This window comes from Phascolarctos cinereus, unplaced genomic scaffold, assembly GCF_003287225.1.
Source record: "Phascolarctos cinereus isolate Bilbo 61053 unplaced genomic scaffold, phaCin_HiC Scaffold_9;HRSCAF=440, whole genome shotgun sequence".
Classification (NCBI taxonomy): Eukaryota; Metazoa; Chordata; class Mammalia; order Diprotodontia; family Phascolarctidae; genus Phascolarctos; species Phascolarctos cinereus.
This window is the reverse complement of record NW_027556402.1, coordinates 257,215,752-257,229,486: the sequence shown is the minus strand read 5'-3', so window position 1 is coordinate 257,229,486 and position 13,735 is coordinate 257,215,752. Positions and strand designations below refer to the sequence as shown.

The 13,735-nt window shown below is 55.0% G+C and overlaps 2 protein-coding genes across 2 annotated transcripts; one reads left to right on the top strand and one right to left on the bottom strand.

Moving 5' to 3' along the window:
* Positions 1–580: 580 nt before the first annotated feature.
* Positions 581–8,737, bottom strand: CCS (copper chaperone for superoxide dismutase). Its single transcript, XM_020968247.2, is given in 10 exon segments — positions 581–799; positions 801–927; positions 1,037–1,140; positions 1,237–1,314; positions 1,581–1,641; positions 2,436–2,613; positions 2,880–2,906; positions 2,909–3,016; positions 8,077–8,149; positions 8,485–8,737. Coding segments are annotated over 10 exon segments (846 nt in total). The 5' UTR covers positions 8,548–8,737; the 3' UTR covers positions 581–772.
* Positions 8,738–8,980: 243 nt separating this feature from the next.
* On the top strand, positions 8,981–13,118 carry CCDC87 (coiled-coil domain containing 87). Its single transcript, XM_020968244.2, has one exon. It carries the CDS (start codon positions 9,117–9,119, stop codon positions 11,802–11,804), a length of 2,688 nt encoding a protein of 895 aa, XP_020823903.1. The 5' UTR covers positions 8,981–9,116; the 3' UTR covers positions 11,805–13,118.
* The last annotated feature ends 617 nt before the right edge of the window (positions 13,119–13,735 follow it).

Below are 13,735 nucleotides of genomic sequence, written 5' to 3'. Positions count from 1 at the left end.
GGGCCCCAGAGAGAAAAACCCTGGACTTTCCCACATGGCCAAATCTCTGACATTAGCCTGAGGCTATAATCCCATCAATTGGACTTTCATTGTGGCTACACCCAATCTTCCTTCCACAACTTACCTCCCCATGGCTCCTGGCCGTTTTCCACCCTTAATCCTAGCTAGGCTCCATTCTCCCTTGGCCACTGTGGTCCAGGTCCCAGGAGTTCTGCTCACTCTAGCTTACTGGCCATTCCCATCCAGATCCTCCTTAGACCCCTCCTCCCATCACCCCAAACTACTAGGCCCCTCCTGGATCCCTCCCACCGTCCTTCTGTATATGAGGTCCATCTTGTCACCATTAAGGTGCTCAGATTCTTAAAATCTAGCCAATAGCTTACTAATGTTCAGACTCCTTAAGAGTCTGCCCAATATGACAGATGTTCTAACAAACCTTTGTTTATTAGGTGTTTGAAAAACAAAAGCTACTGATTAAGTTGACCTTATATCAATTGGGAAACAGGAAAGAAGCTAGACCCTGGCTACCCTTCCTCCGCTAGGGGGAGGATGCGGTGAAGAGCACTGGTAAGTGTGGAGCTTGATAGGAAAATAAAACTTTAATTTGAAGAGAAAGCAGCAGAGGAGAAGCAGTCACTCAGGAGCATCGCGGCCTGCTCGGTGCTGGTCCCAGAGGGGAGGGGAGGCATTCTGATTCAACTTGATTAGACAGTGAGACATCATTGGAGCCTCTTAGGGAGAACTGTGAGAGGGCCTGAGCCATCCCAGCAGGTCAAAGGTGAGCAGGGTTTGGGGCAGGCTTCCTTCGCCCCCTTCCCAGCGAGGGGCCGGCCCCGCTCTTCCCAGATGGTGAGGCCGTCACAGGAACAGATCTGCTTGGGGTTCTGGAAGAGGCCTGCAGAGCGAGCGATGATGCCACAGGCTAGCCTACAGGAGACAGAGGATGATGGTTGGTGTGAGCTGGGAAGGGGCCCTTGCCACACCCAAAGGCTCCAGGGAAACACCCCCACACCCAGAGAGGGGAGGGCTTCCTCACCTCTCTCCAGAGTTCCCGGTGACTTTGGAGAGTGGGTGTCCTCCCTGCCCCAGGTCATCTTCATCTGCATCAACAACCAGGCTTCGGCCAATGACGTCCCACACCTGCAGAGGAAGCAGCTCTCAGGCCCCCCCTGGACAGAAGGCCATCCTGTCCCATTTCTGCCCCCCCCACCCCCACCCCATCAGCTGCCTCAGTACCTTGAGCCGCTCGTCCTCTATCCTGAAGGTCGCTCTTCCAACACCGTTGGCATGGACGTTCCCCAGATCTCCCAGGTGCTGGGAGGGGCAAGACAGTGGAGGGTCTCCTTGCTCCTCCTGACTTCAGCCAGGACAACAAGGGCAGGAACTGGAAGGCACCTCTGGTGTCGTCCCCCCCCACCCCCTCTGGGCTCCAGCCCCTTTGGCGCCTCTGGGACAGTCACTACCTCCCCGGGCCACAGCGCCCTCACTCACAAAATGAGGGGGTTGGCCTGGCTGGCTCCAAGGTCCCTTCCATCCCTAAAGCCAGGGTCCCACGATGCCTTTCTGGCACCAGCGCTTACCCGGTGGGTGTCCTTGGGGCCTCCATGGGGCATTCCTTCAGGGTTGAAGTGGTCTCCACAGCTGCAACCCAAAGGCATTTCGCGGGCATGGAGGAGCTCAGCAGGTGAGGGATGCCGCCCACCCCCACCCACTCCAGCTACTCCTGGGCTCTGCGTCCCTGGCATTAAATGTGTAGGAGCTGAGCAAACAGCTGGTGCATTGACTCGGTCCCATCGGGGCTTGTGAACAGCTCTGCTCCTTTTTCCTGGCCCCGGCCCCTCCCCTGCCCCATCATTACGTCCATTTCACTCAGAATCCCATGGGGCACTGGCCTTTCAGCAAGGACCACCGAGCCTCCAGGGCCTCCCGGCTCATAAGCACTGCTGTACATCTTTCTTTGGCAAGCAATCAACAAGCATTTATTAAGCTCCTCTGGTGTACCAGGCAGCGGCACATAAAGGAAAAAGGGGACAGCCCCTGCCCTCTACTGAGGGAAGGCAGCACATTCACACATGGGCAAATCGAGTTCATGTCCCAATAGACGCAGAGTGACTGGATGGAGAGGCAGGGGAAACGGGGGCCTCTGGGGGGCCACAAGGGGCCACGGCAACCCAGGCAAGGTGGGTGAAGACGGCAGACGGAGCGTCCACGTGAAGAAGTGTGGGTGAGCCACTTCAGCTCCACGGGTGGACGAGCTGGAAGGAGAGTCTGCAGGGCGTCCTGGCAGCAGAAGGGAGCCAGTGCAATCCCTTGAGGGGTTAGGTATCCTGCCCTCCTACCAGAGTCTGCTGGCTATCCAGGCATCTGAGCACCTAGAAAAAGGGGCCAAAACACCCAGGGAGGACACAAGGCTGACAGAAAGTCATTCTACCCACCTGGCGCAGTTTTGGGTCAAGTCTCCATACTGATGGACATGGAGGCCATGGGGTCCAGGCTCCAGGCCATCGATTGTCCCCTCGATGAGGCAGCACTGAGGGGACACTTGTAGGAAGCGCACGACTCCCTGTACGGCCCCGGGCTGCCCCAAGATGGCCACGGCCGCTCCCAAGTTCTCTGTGAGACAGTGACAGGGGAGTTGCCTTCCCCAGCCCACCCTGACCCCCCCCCCAACATGGCCACAGCCACCCCCAGGCTCTCTGTAAGATGATGACAGGGGAACTGCCCTCCCCAGCCCTCCCTGACCCCCTCTCTCGCCCCCAGCTTCCTTTTTTCTAGCGATGATAAGCCTTCCCATTCCCAGGATGAACATTCTCCCCATGCCCGTCCCAGGCTCCCTAAGCTTGCCCTCCCTGCCACAATCCTGGGGCCCGGGTGCTCACGAAGCTCGTGGCTGCCCATGCCCTTGACACCGCCTGGCGCCCCGTGCTCTCCAGGATGCTCTGCACCTCCTGGCTGGGCAAGGTGGTGGTCACCAGGACACTCTGGTTCTCCAGGTGCACCTCCACTCCCTGGACACCTGTGAGAACAAAGGAGGAGGAGGAAGAGACAGCAACAAGAGAAGAAGGGTGGACGACCTGGGCCGCCTGCGCCAAAATCCAGCCGATTCCATAGCAGCCCCTCTGTGGCACCCCTGGGTGTCCCAAGGAGTCACAGCTGAGGCAGTGCCCATGTTTCAAGAGAAGCCCTGGACGGACACCTGGCCTCCAATGCCCACACAGCCCACAACCCCGACTGGGCCCCTGGGCCAGCGGTGCGCCCTCCTTCCCAGGATAACAGCTGGCCTGTACCCCAGTCTAAGGCAGGGGTTCTTAACTTGGGGCCCACGGACCTGTGGATAGATTTCAGGGGCTTGGACAGGGAAAACCAAACCAAATCAGGCCCTCTATCTTTCTTTCACTAACCTGTATGCGAAATTTAGCATTTCCTTCAACAGCTTAAAAACACAGTTTTGAGAAGGGATCCCCTGGCTTCACCAGACAGGCTGCCCAAAGGGTCCTGGACCCCAACATGGTGGCGTACCCGGCTCTAAAAGGACAACGAGGCTGGCGGGAGGGAATCACCTGCGCCTCGATGAAGAGCAGCCCAGTGTGGCAGATGGGGGAGGGGAAACAAGACCTGGATTCAAATCCCGATTCAGCCTCTTAGGACCTTGGGCAGGGAGCAACCTCTGTGGCCTTCACGCTGGCAGGAACAGGGAATTTAAGGGTCGGAGGCATGCCTGCAGCTGGGCAGGGCTGCAGAGGCCAGCGCCTTCCACTCTGGGCCAGGTCTGACTATTTGGATGTGAGAACGGCCTTCGAGGATTTGAGGAAGGGTCTGCGTTGCTCTGCCTGGCCCAAGGGAGCCACGGCTTGGCAGGGAAAAGTGCCCTCTGATGGCCTGCGGGGCAAGGCGAGCCCCTCCTTCCTGGATCAGCCCTTCAAATACTTGACTTGTCTCTTTTCCAGCCTCAACAGCCCCAGCTCCTTTGACCACTCCTCAAGGCCTTTCTCTACCTCATGTGCCTTCCTCTGGACACTTCAGCTTATCCATGGGTAGAATACTGGGCAGCCCAGATATGGTCTGACCGGGGCCAAGGACAGGGGGCTATGGCCTCTTTTTTTGGTCTATGTGTTCTTCCACAACATGACTAACATGGAAATGGTTTTTGTTTTGTTTTGTTTTGCTTTTTGGTGAGGCAAGTGACTTGCCCCGGGTCACACAGCTAGTAAGCATCAAACGTCTGAGGCCAGATTTCAACTCCGGTCCTCCTGCCTCCAAGGCTGGAGCTCTACCCACTGTGCCACCCACCTGCCCCCGCTACAGCCTCTCTTTAAGCAAACCAAGAGCGCCCCAGCCTCGTGGGCTGTTCTATCACGCCACAGGACTGATCCAAGCTGAGCTACCGGAGTTGTTACAAGTGCTTTTCCCAATGCTCATGACAAACCCTGGGAGTGGAGTGCTGGGAGAGTCCCTGCCCAGGGCCACCCAGGTCACCCTGCGAAAACCACTCTGGATGACTCAAGAATGCTGACTGATGCAATGGCCAACGAGCCCCCCAGGGGGTGCCTCCTGACCCCGAGAACGCCAGGGCCAATGGCTGGGGCTGTGAGCTTAATTATACTTCCTGGTTACTAGGGAGGGATTAAAAATGGTTTCTGGACTGGAGCAGTATTGCCGCTGCAGCCATACCCATACAAAATGTTTTTTAAAAAAGAATAAAAGCCTAAGGAAGCATTTTTTTTTAATGCCCAGAACAGAACAGAAGGGAAGGAAAAACAGACAAGGGGGGAAGCTTTGGAAGTCCGGATCCACCAAGCTGTATGTGAGGAGCTTCCCACTTCTCTGTAGCGGGAAATGCTCCTATTTGTACGTATTTGTCAAACCCAGAAGGGCAACAACTGTTCTGAAATTTATTTTTAAAACAACATGTCTGAGCCAGGCTTAAAAGCCAGTCTTCAGAGCCTTCTCTCCCCACCAGGCCTCCTGCTTTTCAGTCAGTCAGTCGCCCATGACCATCTCGACAAGCCTTCCTCATCCTGAATCTGTGCCGCTTTGCTTTTTGGAGGCCGAGTATGGGGCCTGGCCTGCTAGATTCAGCCTAATGCTCCCAAAGCCTCGTGGCTCCAACCATGGCCGTGGCTGGGCAGGCCATCAGTGCTTTTTTCTTAGTCCTTGATGAGAAATGCTGAAGGGCCCAGGGTCACAGAGAGGCCTGGGCACATTCCTCTCCAAAGTGGCATCTAACCATTGATGACTACTCTGGGTGTCCAGCCGTGTAGCTGGGTCCAGAACCACCAGGACCAGAAAGGAAACAAGGTGAGTCTGTGTGACCTGCCTGTACCAGAGGAGGGAGGGCAGAAGGCATGAAAGCAGGAGAACAGTGCTGAGGCCAGCCCAGGGGTCCAAGGAGGGGCCAGCTGCCAGAACCCTGACTCAAAGGGGCTCCCCTTTCCAGCAGACCCTGAGGGGCCACACAGGCCTGTCTCCTCTCTCTGCCTTCCAGACTCTAGGGAGACGCATGAGTCAGCAGGATTAGGGAGGGGGGTGGAGCAGGAGAGAAGCTAAGGGATGATGGTTTGGGGGTTCCTCTTTTTTTGGTGTCTTGGTGTCCTGGGGAAGGCCTACTTGCTTCGTGTTCCTGACCTGGTCCCCTATAGCATGAGGATAAGCCTAGAAGGATAGTGTCTTTTGGTGACTGGGGGGTGCTGTGGTTCAGCCAATGGGACTCTGAGCTGATGGGACTCCAGGGCAGGCCCTTCCCCACCTGCTTAGGGCCTCAATTTCCTCTTCTATATAATGACGTAATTAAACCCTGCGATGCTCATTCCCAGCCTCCCTGGCCCTGGTTTCCTCCAAAGATCTCACCAGAATGTGGCGAGGAGATTACTTTTACAACTCCAGCAGTTTTTCAGTCTGGCCCCTGGACTTCATCTAGGGAAGGGATTGTAATGCAGAACATTATTTTACCATTTAGGTAGTAGAACCCTTTAGGCCATGGAAAACAGAAGCTGCTGCTTACTCTTGCCCCAGACCTCTTTCCTCCTAAATCTAAACAATAGTGAAATGTACTCTTGCATAGCTCAGGCTCCAGCCCTCAGATCATATCTCTGGAAACCTCCAAATTCCTAGCAAGACCCTTATCTGGCTGCTCAGGCCACAGCCCTCAGATCATATCTCTGGAAGCCTCCATTGTGAGAAAGTTTGCAGAGCATTATCATGTGTAGACAGAGGGAGAGGGGTGTCCTTGACCAGCCCCAAAACTCTTCCTCTTGCCAGACTTCAAAGATCCATCCCCCTCCCTGTCCTGTATACTCCCTATATAAACCCTAGCTCAACCCCTAATGGGGGCTGCTTGATTTGGATGTGAATATCCCTGGCAGCCGCGCACTAATATAATAAAGTCCACAATTTATATTAGTCTGGGTCAACTCGCTAATTTTTTGGTATAACAGGATCTCCCAGTCAGGAGAATCCCCCATCAAAGCAGGCCAGGCTAGCATCTGGTCCGCAGCTCCTGGTCTTACAGTGCAGCCTGGGAAGGCCTTCAAAGGCATGGCCGCTAGCTTGCCAGACTCAGCCAGCCAGAAGGTACGGGAGCTGACATGAGCCCAGGATGGCCTGGCCACAGGGCTCACTAACTCCGGCCAGGCCAATCCAGGTGAATGTTAGCCTGGGACAGGAAGGTAAGAATTACAGGGTGTGGGGGTCTGGAGTGAGAAGATCCAGATGAATGCAGGCATCGCTTGTGGGACCCTGCACTGCCCCTCGCCCAGTACAAGCTGATGTCTACAAGTGATCCTGTGTCCCTACCTGTCACCGTTAACATCCTCCCCTGGCCCAGCCACAGGGCAGGAAGAGACCTTGAACTCCCTCATTTTACAGAGGAGGGAACTGAGGCCCAAGAGAACACGGAGTGAGAGGGGATCCTCCCTGGCCTCACCCTATGACCTATGACCTCAGACCCTTGGGCAACTTCAATTCAACCAAAGTCAATGACGCACCTACTAAATCCAGGCCTGCCCTCAAATCCATTTATCTAGGTACAAAATAAATGTAAATTGAACTTGGGGGAATAAGGGGCTGGGGCACCAAGAAAGGCTCCAGGACAACAGGGTAGTTGAGTTGAATCTAGAAGGCACAAAGAGAGAAGGGAAGGCATTCCAGGCAGGGGAGACAGCCAGTGCAAAGGTATGGAGGGCGGGAGATGGAGAAGCAGCAAGAAGGCCATTTGGCTAGAACACAGGCTAAGAAGCAAAAAGGTCCAGCCAATTAGGTTGGCAGAGCTGGCGTGCCAGGACTTTCAATGCCAAAAAGGAGCTGAGGCCGCCTTAAAGGCGGGAGAAGGAAAGAGGGAGAGAGAGAGAGAGAGTACACGCATGAACCAGAGGAGAGAAGATGGACTGCAGAGGGGCAAGGCTGGAAACAGAGGGGCTGGGGAGGAAACAGAACGGGAGACCCACTGTTTAAGTGTCTGCCACGGGCCAGGAATCCAGAAAGGCTTTGTGGGAGATGAGCCCCAAGCTGCACCCTGAAAGAAGAGCAGGAATGTGAGCCCCAGAGGTGAGTGGGGATGACATTCCTGGAGGGGAGCATGCCTGTGCAAAGACACAGAGGTGATCCTGGGGAGGGGGGCTTAGGAACCTCAGCGAGTGAGAAGGGGGTGCGCCCACATCCAGCAGGTCGTTGGAGATGGGTTGGAGAGAGACAACCCAGAGGCATCAAACAGAGGGGACAGTGGAGGGAGCTGATGAGATCAGCCAGAGGGAACCTCAGGAAAAGGGCAAAGCCTTGGAGGAAGGTGCAGCAAAGATGGGAAGCTGGGTGGGCCAGACAAGGGGATGGGGTCAGGAGGGAGGGCAGCGATGACAGAGTCCAGGTCTGCAAAAAGGTCAAGGTGAAGAAGCCGCCAGAAAAACACTTGGCAGCCGACCCCCTAAGGCCATGGCCCCAGACCTGGAAGCTGCCCTGGGGCCATCGGGCCATGCCACCGCACTTTTACTGACGGGAAAACTGAGGCTCAGAGAAGGCAGGACGCGGAGGGAAAGGGATTCGAATCCAATCCTCAGTCGCCAAACCCGGGCCTCACTCTCTTACCTGCCATGCCACGCAACGATGTCTGCACCTTGTCCACGCAGCTCTGGCAGCTCATTTGCACAGTAAACTCCAGCTGTGGGAGAAAGAGCTATGATGGTGGGGCGGAGCTATACCAGAGAGGGCGGGGCTACGCTGGTGAAGGGCGGGATCATGTTGAACAGGAAGGCAGGCGCATGGAAGGGGCGGGCACAGAAGCGAGGGGTGGGACTATGCAAATAGGGGCGATGTTTCCCAACCCACGTGACTCGCTGCTCAAGCTCCCAGTAGCTACTGGAACCTGGAACCTGGAACCGGGGGGGGGGGGGCCCTTCCCCCACACACACACGCAGGGGCTCCCTTGGAGTGAACACTCCAGTCAGCGCGGTTGACCAGTCCGCCCTCTCTACCGAGATCCGCTTGCCCCCTCACCGTGCACGCTGTCTTGCTGTCCCCGGCCTGCGCAGGCGCAGCCACATCTACAGCAGAAGCCATATTCAACCTTCCAAAGGCAGTACGACTCTCCCAGTGGCGCTGGAAGCCGACGGGTAGGGCGGGACCGTGAGACCTTTGGCCCCTTTTACGTGTCCACCGGCGGTTCTAGACTCCGCCCTCTCCCCACCTCCTGACTTCAGTTAGCCATTCACCAGACAGATTGGCATAAAGGAGGCGGAGTCACGAGACTTAGCGTTCCTCACCTCCACCCCCACCCGTAGCGGTCGGGATTCATAGACTCCGCCTCTTTCCTCCTCCTGACCGCGGTTGGCCACTCACCAATCAGAAGAGTCCAGAGAGGGCTGTATCCCGAGACCTTACGTTCTCCAACTCATCATTGGTTCATTCCTCCCGCCCGTCTTCTCCACTGCGTGTAGTCATTGGCTAGGCTAGGCCCAGCGGTGCTGCCCCTTCCTTTTCCCTGTCTGTCTCCATAGCGACGCGTCCAGGCGTCTTAGAGGCTCCTGAGAAAGCTGTCCTGGTGCTGGGTATCAGATGTGAGAATCCATGCGTCGGGGGTCTGAGGTTCCCAGCGCCAGGTGCTCGGGGGTCAAGCAGCAGCTGCAGCAATGGAGTACAGGAAGAACGGGCTGGGGCGAAGGAAGCGGCAGCGGCCTCCGTCGGACAGGACGGCGGACCCGGAGCTCCGGAAGCTGTACCATCGGCTTTTGCGGCCCCTGTCGCTGTTCCCGGGTAAGGAGGCACGGATCTCTGTGACCCCCGAGCCTCTGCCCACGTCTCCGCAGATCAAGAGTGACGCCCGAGTGGGGCGGGACTCCTACTTCATGGAGCAGCTGTCTCCGGGCTCGCTGTGCTTGCTGGTGTCGGAGCGGCTGTCCCGCGTGGGCCACGTGCCCAAAGTGCCCCCAGAGGGCCGGCGGCGGCTGGCCGAAGTCATCCTGTCGGAGTTGCAGTATGGCTGGCAGATACCGCCGCCCGAGCCGGGCCTCAGCCCGCGGGACCAGCAGAAACTGCGCCAGCGCGTGGAGACTCACGTGGTGCTGTCCTCAGAGGAGCTCTTCCTGCGTTACCTGCACCTGCTGATCACCCTGTCGGTGCCCGAGTCCGTGCTCACCGAGCCCGCCACGCTCACGCGCCTGTCTGCCTGCCTGGCCACCGACTGCTCCCGCTTCCTCACCAGCCCCGTCGTCTACCGCCGCCTGGTCTCCGACTTCAAAGACCTGCAGGGCCTCCGCTCCTTCCTGAAGAAGGGCACAGGGGCCATCAAGCCAGACTATTCCCGCAAGCAGGCCCTCATTCCACAGCAAACCATTGGCACCTTCCAGGCGTCCAAGCTCTGCCCTCTGCCCTGGCCTCACAGCATAGGCTTTGCCCAGATCCCGTGTTCGGCCCTCAACATGAATTACTTGATTCATTTGAGCCGGCCAGACTTCCTAGGCAGGCCCTGTCTGGATCGTTTAAAGGGGCTGTGGTCCATCCCAGACCTGGACCAGAGAAAGTACCTACGCTGGCTGCCCACTGTAGCCCCCAGGCCCCCCAAGGCGCCAGAGGTTGACCATGCCCCGAGGGCTGACCTCTCAAGGATTTTGAGCTTGGCAGGAAATCTGGATTTGCGGACCTTCCTGCACCTCCATAACCCCAGGAAGTGCCGCTCTTTGCCCAACCTCAGAGAAGGTTGGAAGCTTTCAAATGAACTGGGCATATGTTACCCTCCCCCTCGAACTTTGACCCCACTGATCCTAGCCTGGGAGACCCGAAAGGAGGCCTTCATAGGTTCAGCTTCAGAGGACCTCAAGCACATGATGAAAAACTTGAAGGTGGAGCTGTCCAGGAAGCCCCACCACAGCTCAACCCTACCTCCTCTCCTTGGAGCCCTGACCCGTGGCCCAAAAGGCAACTACCGAGTAGAAGAGCTGCAGACGACTCTGCAGACCCTCCAAGAAGAAGAAGCCTCAGGAAAGTGGGAGCACAAGCCCAGCCTGAAGGCCACTATGCATCCTCAGCCAGTTACGGTGGCCCTGACGCTGAAGGACCAGATGGTGCTGCAGGCAGCAGCTGTCCGAGTCTCAGAGCGGGCCTTCCACGACAGCTTCTTTGTGAAGGAGGAAAGTGTCCTCTATAACCACCTGTCAGGGGAGTTGGACAGCAGAATCTTGGAAGACCTGGATGCCGTCCTCTTTGCTGGGGCTAGCATCCAGGAGATCTACAATGAGCTTCTGAGTCGAGTCTCCACTGATTATCTGCTCTTTGATAAGGGGCCCCTAGTGGAGCCCACGTCAGAAAAGGACTGGTCAAGCCTCATGGCCTCAACCTTCCTGTACAGAGATCCCAAGTATCGAGTCATCAACCCCGTCCTTGACGGCATTGGAAAGCACAGAGTCCATACCATAAGCCTCGATCCCCTTCTCCCACTGCCGACTCCCCTGACGCCTAAGCAGTGGGCTAAAAGTAAGGCCTCCTGGATGCGCTGGTGGAAAGCCACGCTGACCCCAGATGACTACTTCTTGTACCTGGCCACTCAGGACTGTGACTTCCTCCATGTGGTCTTCCACATGTACCCAGAAGAGGAACCCGTCCATCTTCCTGTCATCACTAAAGACACCCTGGAACTTCTGCCCCTGCCTCCACTGGCACAGGAAGAGGATGCCAGGGAGTTTGTGCCAGGTATCTGGGATGCCAACTCAGTCCTAGAGGATGGCCTGGGGGCTGAGGGGAGCAAATGCCTGGGAGACCACAGGAAAGTCAAGCTGCTCCAGAGACGACTGGAGAGAATCTGGGCAGCGCTGCAGGTGCCAGACAAAGATCGACTGGACATGGCTATCAAGTACAGCACCAATGCCCGCATGGGGCATCTCCCTGCCCTAGTGAATGCCTGGGAGAAGGCCTTGCAGCCCATCCAGGAGCGAGAGCTTTTGTTAGCCCAGCTGGAACACTTTGAGCAAGAGGCCTCTGACCCCAATCGCTTCTTCCTGAAGGTCGATTATGACCTCTGGCGCTGGACAGAAGAGTCCCAGATCCGAAGCCACTTGTATGAGAAGATCAGTAGAGTGGAGGCCTTGCTGACCAGGCTCCTGCGGGACATCCAGATTGCCTTCGGGGAGTCGGTGACGTACAAGGGGCGCTGCTATCTGGAGAAGATGAAGAGGGACAAAGTGGAGATGTTGTACTGGCTGCAGCAGGAACGGCGAGCCAAGAAGCTGGTCCGGGTCCAAAAGGGCTCACAACTGCCTTCCCTTAACCCTAAAAACACAGGAAACTCAGAAAATGGCCTCATTCCCTCTCCCAGAAATGTCTAAACGGCAAACATTACGCCCTTCTCTACTCTCTGTCCCCATTTGTCCCCCAAATGAGTCACCCTTGGTGGTAGACTAAGAAATCCAGGCCTCGGGGTGGGGGAGGAGGAGGGGGAGAAGGGGACTAATTAGGGAGATCTTAGTTGAGTTCATATTTTGTTATAACAGATACCGTAGCTATAGGATGAAAATTGCTGTTTTACAAAAGGCTCTGCAGGCCCCAAGTTGACCAGCTAATTTCAAATCCTGCTTAATCAATGTGGCCAAGTTCTGGTACCTCAGAATAATTGGGTCTGAACCTTAGTGTTTGGTAAAGTAGGATTTGCCAGGTAAAACAAAAGAGAGGGAACCTGTTTAGCAATTCATTCTGCTCCAATTCTAAGGGATGCTTGGTTTGAGTCTAGATTAAAAAAAAAAAGCTCTCTCTCAGGTCTGGCTTAATCAGCAGTTACAGAAGGCCGTGGCTGGCTGATAGGGTGGGACTTGGCCCCATCCTACTTCCACATCTCCAGACTGTTGTTGATAGCTGAAAACCATTGCTAGAGCTGTATTTCTTTCTCTCGGCCCTGTTAAGAGCAGAGCTGACACCATCAGTGAGCCCAAAGGTACAATGGAGCATCTTGAACCTTTGCTGGGAGTGGGTTTTGATGGGGAAGAGTCTGGAGAAGGAGAACGTATGCATTGCCCTGGGTACTGGTGGGGCTTGGGCCCTGATGGGATGGGGTGGATGGGATGGAAAGGGTAACAACACACTTAGCCAGCTTTTACAGTTTTCCCTAAGGTGTATACCCTGACCTTTTTCCTCAAAGAGGCTGAACTCCACTAGAAGAATCTATTGAGGCTTTTTTGGACCACAGAAGTCTGAGGGAATCTTTCACAGATCTAGATCCATAGTTTCCCTACTTCTGTCCCCCATGGCTGGGTTTAGAGAAAGTCCAACAATCCAAGTTATGATACTCAGCCAGTTACACATCTACCAGGGACCCTGTGCCCCAGCCTGAGGGAATTTTTTTTTTAATCAGAGAAAGTTTCTTAGAGGAGGTAGCATCTGAACAAGGCTGTTACTGATGAGGAAGGAGATTCACTGGCTACCTGAGCCAGAATTTGGAAGGGGGAGAAGGAATATGCTTTCATCCTAGCTCCTTTCCCCGAAGCCCTGGGATTTCTCTGCTTGGTTGCCTTTAGACAGTTTGACCCAGTCTCCCCAGTATGGACTACCTCATCACCAGTTTGATTGTGAGCCCTATAGGAGTAAATGGAAAGATTTAAGTTTTCTTGATTATTATAACAAGATGAAATGATGCAGTCATACAATCAGCCCTGAACATCTGAGGTTTGATTTTTTGAGATCGTTTAATTTCAACATTTGTCCACCGGTCAAAATTGCACATACAAACAGATTTCAAACATGTAAAATACATGTGTGTGCCTTTATGTATATGTATGTGTAATGTGCATTTGCATGTGTGTATTGTTGTTTGTCCTCCGTTCCTTGAAGAAGACCATGACATCAGGGAGATGATGCCATGACATGCAAGTGAATTAGATTTAAGTGAGGCAGGGCTGTGCAAAGTCACCAGCCTCACTTTCTCCTCTGGAGCCATCTGGGTCCAGTGGCAAGATATAGAGCAGGACAACTGGAGGTGATCCTGAATGCAGTGGGAGACCTTGGCCTTTCTAAGCTAAGGTCTTTAATAGGTCTCAGTTTGACTGGGGCAATACCCATTCAGTGATTAAGGCTAGGTAAGAAATGAGGCAGAGAATGTCCTCTTTACCTAGTCAAAAAAAAAAAAAAAAGAAAGAAAGAAAGAAAGAAAAGAAGAGAAAAAGATAAATTTGGGAGGGGAAGACCCTCAGGATTTCTGGCCAAAACAGAAACAATTGTTGTTTACATTCATTCTGAGCCAGTCTGGGCCCAAATAATGACCAAGTGG

Bases quoted from the DNA above. Each gene is read 5' to 3' on its own strand.
- CCDC87 (XM_020968244.2), top strand. From the start codon at position 9,117: ATGGAGTACAGGAAGAACGGGCTGGGGCGAAGGAAGCGGCAGCGGCCT.